The 14848-nt window shown below is 41.3% G+C and overlaps 1 protein-coding gene across 1 annotated transcript; it reads left to right on the top strand.

Annotated features, from left to right (window-relative positions):
- Positions 1 to 1148: 1148 nt before the first annotated feature.
- LOC138958997 (uncharacterized) lies at positions 1149 to 9879 on the top strand. Its single transcript, XM_070330352.1, has 2 exons — positions 1149 to 1351; positions 3038 to 9879. Exon 2 carries the CDS (start codon positions 3074 to 3076, stop codon positions 7469 to 7471), a length of 4398 nt encoding a protein of 1465 aa, XP_070186453.1. The 5' UTR covers positions 1149 to 1351; positions 3038 to 3073; the 3' UTR covers positions 7472 to 9879.
- Positions 9880 to 14848: the final 4969 nt, after the last annotated feature.

Here is a 14848-nt window from a genome sequence, read left to right as displayed (position 1 = left end):
CATCCTCTGAAAAAACCCTCCGCATCCCCAAAACCAGGACCAAAACCTTTGGTGAAATAACATTTAGGCATCAGATTCCCACCGCGTGGAACACACGTCCAAATTCTATCCGTAAATCCAGAAGGCTTTCCTCCTTCAAAACACAGCAATTTGAAAAATTGTTAAAAAAACTGCTGAATTTTTAATTTTTTTCACGGTGGCTCTGTATCAGGTTATGTTAAGCAAAAACAAATGTCCATTTACGCCAAATTTGCTGTTAATAACATGAAGTGAAATATGTCTAACATACCCAACCGTTTATAATGGCGGCCATTTTGATTTTTTTTTTTTTTAACTACCGATTTTTTAATCTTTCGCGGTGGCTCTGTATCAGGTTTTGTTAAGAACATAAAACTCTCAATATTTGCAAAACTTGGTGTTTGTTGCATGATTTGAATGATTTTGCAACGTACAAGCCCCACTAAAAAAAAACTACTTGTTTCGCAAAGCCTTTACATAACCGCCTCTAGACTCCAACACTATATTTCTGTATTTGAACTGTTTACCCTGTATGTCCTGTAATCGGGTATGACTGTGTGTGTGTGTGTGTGTGTGTGTGTGTGTGTGTGTGTGTGTGACTATAATTTTTCTGGTTAGTCCAGCTTGCTTGTTGTTTTGTTGTTGCTGTTTTTCTAGGTCATGTGTATGCTTTGTATGCTCGTCACATTATTGATATTGCTCGTTTGTTTTAGAATGAAATTCTAAAGCGCCTGTAGCTAATTGCTCAGACTCGCCCTATAGTAAAGTTATTTGTTATTATCAAAATTATTATTATTGTTATTGCTATTTATTGAAGTTTCCAACAGTGTTCACTTTTGCTCCCTGCAAAACACAAACAAACAAACACACACACACACACACACACACACACACACACACACACACACACACACACACACGCATAAGCTCGATAACCCACCTTTTTCGTCGAATTCCTTATTTCGGTCTTTGCTGAAGTTACGCAAAATATAATCTTAGATATATAGCAACAATCATTATTTCTTGTGCCTGTGTGCACAGCAAAGGTTTAGTAGGCTTTTATCATGTGCATTGAGAGCCCATTCTCAACTTGAATAGCCCTTTCAATAACTATAACCTCATTTCTGAAAAATACAGACTGGTCGAGTTTCAAAAACAAGCCGCCGTCTTGTCATAGTAGCAGTTGGCCTAGGGTATGATAGTACCTGTTAACCGACGAACTCCTCAAGTTGTCATACGGTGATAACCGATTTTAGAAGTTTGATAGTAAAAACCTGCAAACGCGTGCAGTTAAAGCATTTACTCCTTATGCTGCCAGTAATGGACGATGAAGGTATTATGAAGTTACGTTGACTTTGGTTAAAAAGCATTCTTTGTGTCTTACATGAATTTGTAGTGTGGGTGTTTGGACGTGGGGGACGGTGTGTGTGTATATGTGTGTGTGTTGGTGAGTATGTGTGTGGTGTGTGTGTTTGTGTGTGTGTGTGTGTGTGTTGTTGTTGTTGTTGTTGTTGAGTGTGATGTTTGATGACTCGGTAGTATTGCTGTGTCACATACAAATGACTTCTTATTTTGGTTTCTTCTCCTTTTTACATTAAGTCAAGGAATGAAAAATATCTGTCTTTAAAAATCTTGGCATTGACGGAATGTGTGAGAACGCTTGGAAGTGAATTCGAAAGATTAGTTCCCGAAAATAGCAGGCTAGATTTGAAAAGATCTGTACGAGGCAGAAGAGCATATATTTTTCTCGGGTCTCTCAAATTGCGTGAATTGAATAAGTAGAAAGAGGAAGGATGTTTAAAAGTTGACAATCTTCGTTGGAAACGGAGACTTGTAATAGAATAACCTTGAGTGCTCTTTAATGTAAACTAAATAAATATGAGTTTTTGCACTCGCACAATCCCATACGTTGACGCATAATCAATGTTTGATGAAATGTGAGCGTTAAAGAAGAGCTGCCTGTCATCGTCACGTTCCAGCAGTCGTTGATTTGTTTGTGATGTCGGCACAAGGTATGGTTTGACATGGAAGAAGAACATTCAAGACTTGACTCTGATGCTTCGACACGGTTTTCCTCTACTTTTCTTCTCTGTCATTCTTCGGCTCGCAACCTGTCGCGTTGAAGCTGGCTAGGCGGTTTTCGGCGTAAATGTTGAGTCATGGCTGGCCTGTCCGAGACTGACACTGAAAAGTCGCAGGACGACTGTAGTTTTTGCTCCTTCAGCACACATTTTCCAGGAAGACTGACGGCGTTTTCCTTGAGCAGGGCTTCTAGTGCACATTCCAGAGCTGTTGGTAATCCATCAGCTGGCATTGTGAAGAGATATTTTTCAAAGTCGAAACGAGAGCTCTAAATTTTCCGCCCTGCTGCTCGAAGATCTCGCGTCTGGTAAGAGAGATAGCTCGAGAGAGAACTTAACCACGCATAGCTGTTCGTCAGTAGGCTATACTACTTTGTAATAATGTGTATTTTGGTGACTCTCATTATTAATCCACCTGTCCAGATAAGAGAGCACACAAGGAAGTAAATCTGAAGCGAAAGTAAACTCGGATAGGAGATACAAAGGTAACAAAATACCTCAATGCATGCTTGTTCGAGATTCTCTTAGGCCTAAAAAAAAAATAGGTGTGGTTACGGTAACCCGACCTACCCTATTTTTAGGGGCCGATCCTATAACTTTTTATTACATTTGTCAACAAAAAAAACAAAAAAAACCGAGTGCAAAAAACGCAATGAAAGCGAAAGCACCCGTGTCGCACACATATTTCCCTGTCAAGTAGGTTTAATTTGTACACATTAGAAAAAAAAGTTTTAAAAAAAAGTGATTGCCTACCTACCTACCCTATTTTTTTTGGCTATGTTACCGTAACCACACCTATTTTTTGGGGGGGGCCTTATAAAAAGAACATCAAATGCAAGCGAGAAAACAAATCCCATTGACTTTCTTATTAGCGATTCGAAACATATATGTGCCTGGGGCAATGTATTTACATAACATCCTCTTGTTTTGTCATTTAGACATGACGGCCTCAAGATATCTTCCCTTCCTTCAATATGAGCAGCACCATGGCTAATACAGCGAACACACACAACCATGACATCTTCAGTAGAATTGCTGATTGCATGGAACGCAACGACTGGACAGATATGCTGTGCATGCTCTCCGGCTGTGGTCAGAGGGAAGCAAATAACATAGTCACTCAGCTGATTGCCGGCAACACATGGGACGCTGTAAAGAACGTCGTAGGCTGTGTTGGTGATAATAAGCACACCTGGAACATAGGTGGCGTCTCCGTGAAGAACAACACTTTACTGCTAGTTGCTGAAGCAAACTGGCAACAGATTGGTGAAACCCTTAACACAGGGGCCCATTGCTGCTCTACACTGGAGTGGATTCTTGAACAGGCCTGCTTACGATCCACACGAGATGAGACCATTTTGTACTGCGTACCTCGCCATGACGGAGTGGAATCGGAGGTAGACACTGTCAGACAAGAGCTTATGACAAAGGCCGAATGCCGTCAGATCCAAAAACACATACTGCCGCACTGCACACGTGATCACCTCAACTCTGTAATGGTGCACATGGTTTCGGAAGGTCATTGGAAAGGTGTTGGAAAGCTGTTGACGTGTGTAGATGATATGGATTTGACATGGGCAGTGGATGGTTTGTGTGTGAAGAGTAAGCTTATGTCCTTAATTGTCGATGGAAACTGGGAGGACATTTTGAAAAGAGAGCTAATAGAAATTGTTCCACTGTTCAGTTTTTCGGACGATATTGTACGACATGTTTCTGAAAACTCAACTGAAAATGAAGAAGAAGAACGTTCTTGTTCATGGTGGGCTCTTGGCAAAGTATTGCAGCAAGGTGTTGATGACAAGGCTTTAACGCAAATGGTTGAACTGGCAGACGAATTTTACGATGGCGAAATGTTTCTTAGATGCATACTGCCATATTGTACAGATGCACACACTGACTTGCTTGTGAAAGGAATGGTTTCTGAAGGTCAGTGGAAGTCTGTAGCAAAACTGCTAACAATTGTAGGCGATGCGAAAACAAGCTTTACTGTCTTGGGAACCAAAGTAGGAAGCCAAATGCTGCAAAATGTGGCTGAAGGCAGATGGAAAGAAGTGAGCGATACGCTGCAAGAAGGTGTTCATGAGTCAGAATTGAAATGGTTGGTGCATGCAGTCTGCTTGCAGAACCATGATTCCGTCCTTATGGAATACGTAGTTCCAAACTGTAAGGACAACCAGCTTGACACTTTGCTGGTAGCACTGGTGGAACAGGGTAGGTGGCTGGCAGTGGCAAAGCTTTTGACAGGAAATGTCAGCGAGTCCACGAAACGGTGGGCAGTACAAAAGGCATGTGAACATCCAGAGACATATGGCTACGACCTGGATCCTGAACTGTATATCACCAATGACATACTGCCACACGCGGCTGACGATCAGCTAGACGACTTACTAAGACCACTGATAGATCGAGGTCTACATTTGGCGGTGGCAGAAGTGTTAAAGCGAGGAGTTAGTCCCGCCAGCAAAGAGCGGGCCGTGTATAGAGCATGTGGGCGGTTGAGCAAATACTATTTCACACACAGATCCGTTATACCTGATATAATTGATCATGTTGATGAAGAGCAGTGGAGTTCGGTACTGACCCTCCTATTGGAAACGGAAGACTGGTGTGCTGTAGGCGAAATGATGAAGCGAGGTTTGAGTGACTCGGAGAGAGAGTGGGTTCTGATAAGAGCATGCACGCAAAGAACAGAAAGTGAATTCAGAGAATTCATTCTCCCTCACTGCACTGAGAAACATATGTTCATTTTGATGACAAAACTGATGAAGGTAGGTATGTGGCGTTCCGTCGTATCCGTGCTTGACCGTGGAGTCAGCGTGTCAGAAAAAAGCTGGGCTGTGCAAACAGCATGTGCACATGCAGATGAAAACACCATTATATGGTACTTCCTTGAAGAGTATATTTACGACGACACAAAATCCACCTTGGAAAATCTGGCCTTTCGAAGTATGTGGAAGCCCTTTCTCTTATTGTTGTACAGATTTGTGATTGACACATTGTGCATGTGGGCTGTTGTAGAAGATGACACGGGAGAAAAAGAACAAGTCCTTTGGGACATAGTCACAAATCCTTCTGAGAGTGTTCGAGGACTGTCGCCCGATGTGTGGAGATCCGTAACCTGGTCAGATCTGGATTACTCATTGAAAGAGCGACTTGAATGGGACACACCATTGTGTGAAATATTGTGCGAGTCACTACTAAGAACTGTCAAAGAAATATGGCAAACTGGACGAGAGAAAGAAATTGTCGATAAGCCATTCACAGTTTCAGTGGAAGCCAAGTTAGCAGTTGAAAGCATACATGCAGAAATGAAACCAACCGTAATGGAATCAAATACAAGCAGTCCGTCAAATATGTTACTACGCGTGTGTATGCAGAATCTCCAGCGACAACATGAGGATACTGGTGACAAACATTGTCTTTCGTTCCAGCTTTGCTTCATGAAGTATCTCATAAGTGAGTACTATAAACGGAAAGCATGGAAAACGATGATTAACGTTATTACATTAGTTTTGGCCACTATACCCGTTGTTCCTGGCGTACAGGACATGGCCCTCCGGATCATGTTGCGTCTCAAGCAATGGGACGTCATCAGTTTCGCATGTATGACTCATGTGTGTGAACAACTGCGGCGAGATTTGTTCCAAGCGGCTGTGAGGCAGAAACAGTGGGTAGCTGTCAAGCGTTGGGCAGACCATACACTGTATGACGACCAGAGATGGTGGGCACTGCAAGAGGCTTTCAAAGAAAAGCAGTGGGGAGTCTTTTTGATGCTGGCAGACCACGGGCTGAAGGAAGTGGAACTGATGAATGTACACCACCGGCTTGCGCAATTCGCAAAATGGAAAGTTGTTTTCCAGATGTTTGAACGAGGTGCCTTTGTGACTGAGATCATTGAGGTACTACAAAACAATGAAAGACGAAAATTCTCGGGTCTGTTCAATAGGCAAGAGATTGTTAATAAAACTGAAAGACTTCAAGCACTTGAAAAGAAACTTATCAAACAGATCAACAGCAAATGCTCAAAACGACACGCAAAACTCAAGTGGTGTGCATTGCTGTACAAGATAATACACTGCTCCTATCAGATTGACTTCCGTCAAGCTGCGAGAGATGTGATTGAGGACAACGCATGGCACGTGATGGTACAGCTCGTACGACTTGGGATGGATGCAGCTCAGCGGGACGCTCTGTTCCCTGAGATGGTCAGACGACAGCAGTGGGGTGTGTGTCGAGCGCTACTCGAGCAAGGTGTCAGCATTCCACTGTGTCTTGATTTTCTGCCTGAGCTGATGAAGAGGCGGCAGTGGACTCTCGTGAGCAGAGTTATGGAATGCGATGTGGAGGATACCCTGAGACGTCAGGTCATGGTACGTGCTTTGGACTGCAAGGAAGGAAGCTTGGTGTGGAAATGCATCAGCACTCTCGGGTACCGTCTTTCTTTAGAGGAACGGGAGGAACTGTTTCAGGAAGCCTTTCACCGTGAGATCTGGCAGGCAGTTAAACCGTTGGTAGAGGAAAACAACAATACTGGAAATAAACATCGTGACACTGCAATGCTTGAAGCTATCCAACAGCACCAGTGGGATGTGGTAGATCATTGCCAACGCTACCACGCTGACATCAACATGGTGGACGATGATGGCCAAACTGCAATGCACAGAGCTGCCCGTGCGCAGGATTGGGAAGCTGTGAAAGAACTTGCAGAGAGAGGTGGCGATGCTTCCATGCTGGACATTGAAGGGGTGTCTGTTCTGCACAGGACAATTCAAGGGAGACAATGGGATGCTGTTAAGCTACTGATTCAGTTTCATGGAGATATTCACCGCTCTGTACAGCCCACACACTCTTATGAACTGTTTCTTGGTGAACCGTTCTTACCTTACGAACTGTATCAAGAGGACATTGACAGGTTTCCCTTCGTTTCTATGTCAGCTGACCAAAGCGACCGAACGATTACACCATTACAAATGCTGATTGATGCATGTCAGGGCGAAATTATCCAGTCCACGCTCATGTGGTGCCCTGATCAGTGGAAGGGTGTAAATCGCAGAGGGGAAACTGCACTTCATGCGACGTGTTTGTCCGGCTTGCCTGACACATTGTATTACCTTATTGCCAGGAAAGTTGACCCTCTAGCGGCCACACGGAGAGGGCATTCAGCATTGTGCTATGCAGTACTGTGCAAAGGCTGTCCACAAACGATGGTAGCAGAGTGTATCGAGTTGGGCTTCAGCACTCCCCAGCCACGTATCACTGACACAGCACGTAGAGATAAGATTTACCAGGAGCTGCCCAGAACAGAACTTCAAGAACTCTTCAAGTCCCCGTTGGTGCTGGCCGTGATGTGTGGCCGCGCCTGCCTGTCGTGACAAATATGTTGTATGAATCAGGGGCTTGCTCCAACAAACAGTTATTTCTTCTCGAAAGAAAGCTGGCCGACTTCATGGACGAATCGACCTTGGAGAGACAAAATATGCTGAAAATATTCAGTGACGATTGGGACAGTGTTCATCGTTCACGTGAGTATGGTAAGATCTTTGATTTTGACAAGACTTCAGTACAGAAGTCAATGGACCTTGTAAAGCAAATGGTCAGCACACCTCGCAGCTTGGTGTCCACTTGTCGTCTGGTGATCTCACGCTGTCTCACTCTGAGCAAAACACGCCATGGAGATATTGCAGAGCTAACAGTGACGATCAGGATGAAGAAATACTTGAGGTTTTCTGACCTCACTGACCCACAGTATGGAAAAGACTTAATCTGAATAAATGGCATTTGCACAGGAGCAATTTCTGTGCAGTGTGGGGTTACTTCTTACGTTCTTACGTAGCTTTGCATGTTTTCTAGCCAAAGACGCTGCTACATTGTACCAGGGGAATACATCTGTGAAAACACTTGGGAATCGGAGTTCTAATCATTCCATTATTCCCTCATAAATGTCTCTGCCTGTGACGGTGTGTCTGTCTTGTATGTAGCCGGCGAACTATACGCTAGCATATGCACATGATTTTGAGATCTTTGCTTTCTGTTGATCTCAGCTACAAAATCCACTTTAAAACTGTCGGACCAGTATGGCGGATGTTGAGGCTGTCATGGTCTTGGCGTTTTGCTTTGAAATCTTAACGTATGAGCAGACTCTCATTGTTTGTTAATCACATCGGATACACTACAGAAGATTGTCCAACAACAAAATCGTGTTCATGTGTTGTTGGTAACAGCTTTCCTTTTTCTTTATTTTACGTGTTGGATACAGAAAAGGCGCTTGTCTTTGAGTGTTAAATTCAGACATAGGGGTGGCTGCAGAATGAACTTTCAGTTAGCTTGATTGTTTTTGTTGTTGTTTTTGTTGTTGTTTTTGTTAAGTGTGTGTGTGTGTGTGTGTGTGTGTGTGTGTGTGTGTGTGTGTGTGTGTGTGTGTGTGTGTGTGTGTGTGTGTGTGTGTGTGTGTGTGTTAAAATCAATGAAATATGCGTTTTACATCTGTGCATATCTACATCGGGGAGAGTCCATAGTCATTTGGTGCATAGCTTGATGTGGATAAGGCCTAAAAAAAAATTAGGTGTGGTTACGGTAACCCGACCTACCCTATTTTTAGGGGCCGACCCTATAACTTTTTATTACATTTGTAAAAAAAAAATAAAAAATAAAAACAAGTGCAGAAAACGCAATGAAAGCGACAGCGCTCGAGTCGCACACTTATTTCCCTGTCGAGTAGGTTTAATTTGTACACATTAGAAAAAAAAGTTAAAAAAAAAAGGGATTGCCTACCTTCCTACCCTATTTTTTTGGCTATGTTACCTTAACCACACCTATTTTTTTGTTGGCCTAATGATGTTAGCATGTTCAAACAATGTGTTGATGAGCATTTGTAACGTTTATGTTTCTTTAAAATGTTATCTGTAGAGATTTGTATGGAAGAATAACTGATATAGTGTGTCGGGTTCAGTTCACGATCTTGTCAATTTTGGTTTATTCCAATAAGATATGTTCGTTGAAGGTTCAAATATTTATTGAATACTTAGATGTAAAATATTTTTATATGTTTTGTGCTTTCTTTTTTGAATGGTGAATGCAACAGGGAGCTAGCTTGAAGTACGATGCTTATAAACACAGCCTCTCTGTAAGACCCTGGTTTCTCTGTTCTGTTTATAACATATTTGATCTAACTCACTTTTAATTAGGACTCGTTCTTTGTAAAATACGTTTTTCTCATACATTTTGGTGGTTTTAAAAGGCATCACTGTAAATGTAGTTGCAATGTGGGGCTGATTTTAATTTTATGTGGCTTTGAAATTGCAATGTTACGATGAAAGTAAGTTGGATTTGCTGCAAGGATTTAATCAGATCACTTGCCTGAGAGAAAAATAAATCTTGAAATTACCGAATTACCAAAAATATCCCGCGTGTCTATAAACAAACCAATATTGATTCTTAATCCGTCAATTGTCAGGAGACTGGTTCCACACAATTCTCGCATTCTGGGTTTGTCCGTGTTTAGAGCCAATTCATTCCCTTTTCTTAATAGATCTTGTCATTGTCGCTCGCTTGGTTACGGTTTTATCATTAAATGGCTAGCAGTTGTAAATAAGGTCATTGCTGTATTTTTTTTTTAAAGGTTGTTTTAACATTTATTCTTGGCGATGTTGATGTTTTTGTGCTTTACACTAAGTAAATCATTATCCGAGAGAAACATTCTCTAAACTACGATGGAAAATACATGATTTAACATTCTTTTATCTTTCTATCGGTACCAGTTACAAATCTAAACACTATTAATTTTCATAATACAAATAACCAGTCTTGACTTGTCCTTCTGCTGAAAAGCGGTCTAAAACGAGTGACGCCAAAATGCCATGACGAAGTCGATATGCTGACATCACATTTCAAACAGCGATTTGTTAATAATATGTGTGGAGCAGGTTGACTGCGCAGTGGTATAATGAAGGAAAAAACAGATTGTAAAAACAGGTGTGTTGATGTGTTTGGAAGAATCAAAGAGAGTGCATGGCTAAGATTATTGAGACATTGTGATAAAAGGTAGGCACGAGGTCCTCTTATTTTCAAGCCAAAAGAGAATATCAGAATGTGTGATCAAGAAATGCAGAAAGAAGATGTATGGTGACATTTTGTGGAGTTCATTATGAAATAATTTTACTATTTGGTGAGATTTTTTAAAGTTAAACACACAAAAAAACAAGAAATAGCATTTTGAATAAAAGCCTCAAATTTCACATTTCTGCAGATGATTACTTGAAATAATTTAGAACTGTTTAAAATGATAATATGAATATTGAAAATACAGACGTAAGATGACAACATGATTAATTTTTTTTGGCCATGATTCTAAGGAGATTATGTTAATTGTATTTAAAAAAAATTTAGAGGTTCGTTTTCTCAGCAGCTATTTGAAAAACAGTTTCTCCACGATCGGTAATTGTGCATTGCGTTCATTCATTTTGAAAAATATACATTTTTGACACGATACCAAGATAGCTGTGTTGGCCAATTTACGTGAAAATGATTTAAGGGCAAGTAATATCACTAAATGTATGTATCTATACATAAATGCATTATGAAGATGGGCATGTTTGTGATGTAGAGTTAAACTGAATAATGGTTAACAGTGTACCAGAGGTTCAAGGCAAGTAGCAGTTTGAAGCCAAGTTATCTTTTTTTTGTTCATGAATGAATTTGCTCTTCAGTGGAATATTGTCATAGTTATGCGTTTTGGTTACTGGACTACCCCGTCATTTTTCTTTTTAAGATCACGTTGACAGTTTTGATCATGCTGCGTGAATTTGTTGATGATGTATTACTTTGAATATCATGATCAGTGGTTTGTTAACTTAGCTGAATAATATGTATAGAGCAGCACTTCACTGTCAGTTAAGTGATATGACTGTTTTGAGTTTTGTGTGTATGCGTGAGCTCATTCGTTATTGGTGTCCTTGGTTAAATATGTGTGGCTGTGTATGAATGTCAGTGTGAGTGTGAATGTGTGTGTGTGTGTGTGTGTGAGTGTGAATGTGTGTGTGTGTGTGTGTGTGTGTGGGTGTGTATTAATGGCTATGTGTGTGAGTGTGTGTGTCTGTGTATGAATGTCAGTGTGTGAGCCGGTGTGTATGTGTGTGTATTAATGGGTGTGTGTTTGCGTGAGCGGGTGTGTTTTCATGCGTGAGTGTGTTGTGTGTGTGTGTGTGTGTGTGTATGTACGTGCGTGTGTGTGTGTATTTACGTGCGTGTGTGTGTGTCAGGGGGAATGTCTGTGTGTGCCAGTGTTTGTGTGTGAATGACTGTTTGAATGTCTCTGTGTTGCATGTGTTTGTGTGTAATGTGAGGGAATTCAAGTTTATGTGTGTGCATGTGTTGAGAGTGCGTAGGTGCGTAGGTGTGTTAGAGTGTGTGGAGCTGTGTAAGTGTCATAACCCTATGGAATATAATAATTATGTTTTTGAAACAAAAGGATTTTGGAGAACCTTACTGTGTGCGAGTGTGTGTCTTTCCGTCTGTGTGTCTGCCTCTCCGTAGGTGTGCCAGTAGGTGCGTGTATTAGGTTTTATGAGCACAAGGTTCGAGGTTTGTGACCCACAAAAGAAATTGTTTCCCACGTTGATGATTCAATGCATCAGCTACGTATTCCTCCTTCAAACTATAACCCCAGCACTAAAAACAATTAGTTTCTGCTCCACGTGACGTTGGTCAAACCTAGTTTACTGATTTGTTAATATATATGTTGTTTTGCCCATGTTAATTTTTTGGGGGGGGGCAAAATATGTTTATGCAGAAAACACAGCAGATAACAAGAACCTGTGAAAATTAACAGGTGCTCAAATATTAAATCTTACAGCAGATATTGGAGCTGTTCTACTCATCTATGTGACAGAACTGATCATGGAACTTGAAATTACGCGAAGAGTAAAGTAAAAAAACGTGCTTGTTAGTTCGTTAGTTAGGCCCTTTGTCCCCAGCGGAGCATAGGCCATTGACGACATTTCTCCATCGCACCCTAGCTGTTCTGGGCTGTTCTTTAAGCTTCTGCCCAGCTGTTGCTTTACAGATGAACTCAAATAAGGTTTCATTTCAGAGAGTTCTATCCTTAGCGGATTATGACTTTATTCAGTTATTCTGCAGAAAAGACAAATGCTGGAGAAAAACCGTTCTTTTCTGCAGCATTTCTGCATAATGTCATCTTTCGCCGAAGCAGCGTTTTTTTCTGCAGCAAAACATTTTACTGCAATAAAATTGAAATTAAGAATGCTGCAGTAAAACGGTGTTGTTGTTTTACTGCAGAAAACCTGTTTACATTTTTTCTGCAGCATTGTGTACTGGCTCTTGGCGGATTATGACATTATTCAGTTATTCTGGAGAAAAACCGAAATGCTGGAGAAAAACTGTCGTTTCTGCAGCATTTCTGCATAATGTCATCTTTCGCCGAAGCAACGTTTTTTACTGCAGTTTTTCTGAAGCATAATGTTTACTTGGTTTTCTGAAGCATTATTGCGATTAACTTTTTCTTCAGAATAGTCTGTGACAGTTTTTCTGGAGAAAAACGAACGACTTTGTAAAGTAGCGTTTGTATTCGTCGCCCCCTGGGATAGTATAATAGTTTGTTAGACAGACAAAATACATTCGTGTCACGCACAACTATTGGTAATTTTGGATGAGTCCATCTCTCGACAGAGGGGGGCTCGCGTGCTCCAACATTATAATGAGCCAGTACAAAATGCTGCAGAAAAAGTGTAAACAGGTTTTCTGCAGTAAAACAACAGCACCGTTTTACTGCAGCATTCTTGATTTCAATTTTACTGCAGTAAAATGTTTTGCCCCAGAAAAACCCGTTGCTTCGGCGAAAGATGACATCATGCAGAAATGCTGCAGAAAAGACAGTTTTTCTCCAGCATTTCTGTTTTTCTGCAGAATAACTGAATAATGCCAAAATGCTGAAGAAAAAGTGTAAACAGTTTTTCTCCAGTAAAACAACATCACCGTTTTACTGCAGCATTCTTGATTTCAATTTCAGAGAAAAAAACCGTTGCTCTCGCGAAAGATGACATTATGCAGAAATGCTGCAGAAACAAACAGTTTTTCTCCAGCATTTCTGTTTTTCTGCAGAATAACTGAATAAAGTCATAATCCGCTAAGGATAAAATTCGTCACCAGATATGTCGCTCAACATAATACTACGTACAAGAAACAGTAAACACACTTTTGCTGACTGAGGAAGGCGTGGGGGAGGGAGGGGGGGGTGGCTGTAATTGTTCATTTCTCGTAGTTCATATATACGAACGTTGGTTGACTGCTGTATCACACTATACACTGGAACCCCCTTTTAAGACATCCTACTCACTCCTGTTTAGACCTTGCTTTTAAGATTGTCTGTTTATAACCTCCCTAAATTATCCTCCATTCTAAGATTCACTGGTCATTTATAAAAACCCGATTTACGCAGATTTGTTTCATTAATGTTTTGTTGGTTTTCAGGTCTTAAAAGGGGGGGGGGGGGGTGTTCTACTCAGTGTACCAGAAAACAATAGCGTAGCCTGCCAGCGCTGCGAACGTGTCAAACCCATTTTAAACACAGCTAAAGGTAGGTCGAGTCATCTAAACTTGCTGCATACGTAAACTCTGCGCGATTAGTGCGTGTGGTTATTTATAGAAGGGGACTCGGGCCTTCCACAGCGGTGAATGTCGCAAGGCCAGTCCTCGTTCACGCGAGGGGGCAACACACATACACGCACGCCCACGCCCACACAAACGCACGCACACACACACAAACGCACATACACACACACACACACACACACACACACACACACACACACACACACGGTCAAATTTCGAACACACTGCCAGTTGCAAACTATAAATACGTGGGAGAGGAATAGTGTGTGTGTGTGTGTCTGTCTGTCTGCGTCTGTCTGTAGGGGGAGAGGGGAGTGATTAGGAAGGGGAAGGGTCCATAATTGCTTTTATGATAGAGGAAAATGTGCGGAAGTACAGTGAGAGTCCACGTTATTGCGAGTCCTGCAATCAAACTGCTTCGTCTATCTCCTTTCTTTCATGTTTTCTGTAGGTCAACAAACAAACAAATAAGCAAACAAACAAAAACAAAGCCAAGAATCTACGGAAAGACAAAATATATGTAACTAAATTGAAGACAAGCAACAGTTAAAACAACAACAACATCAACAACGACAACAACAACAACAACAACCAACAACAACACGTACACAAAGAAACAAGAAGCCACACAAGAAAGCGTTCAAAAAAGCTCTGCACTGAATAAAGATGTGAATGGCCTTCAATGTCGCGTTGTGTAACAGACAGTATGTGGGCTATCAATCAATATGAGGCTTATATCGCGCGTATTCCGTGGGTACAGTTCTAAGCGCAGGGATTTATTTATTTTTCATTTTATTTTTTATTTTATGCAATTTATATCGCGCACATATTCAAGGCGCAGGGATTTATTTATGCCGTGTGAGATGGAATTTTTTTTACACAATACATCATGTCACGCATTCACATCGGCCAGCAGATCGCAGCCATTTCGGCGCATATCCTACTTTTCACGGCCTATTATTCCAAGTCACACGGGTATTTTGGTGGACATTTTTATCTATGCCTATACAATTTTGCCAGGAAAGACCCTTTTGTCAATCGTGGGATCTTTAACGTGCACACCCCAATGTAGTGTACACGAAGGGACCTCGGTTTTTCGTCTCATCCGAAAGACTAGCACTTGA

Source organism: Littorina saxatilis, linkage group LG2 (assembly GCF_037325665.1).
Source record: "Littorina saxatilis isolate snail1 linkage group LG2, US_GU_Lsax_2.0, whole genome shotgun sequence".
Classification (NCBI taxonomy): domain Eukaryota; kingdom Metazoa; phylum Mollusca; class Gastropoda; order Littorinimorpha; family Littorinidae; genus Littorina; species Littorina saxatilis.
The sequence above is the reverse complement of the archived record's forward strand: the minus strand, read 5'-3'. Positions and strand labels throughout refer to the sequence as shown.

Coding starts and splice junctions, on each gene's coding strand:
- LOC138958997 (XM_070330352.1), top strand. CDS start 3,074: ATGAGCAGCACCATGGCTAATACAGCGAACACACACAACCATGACATC.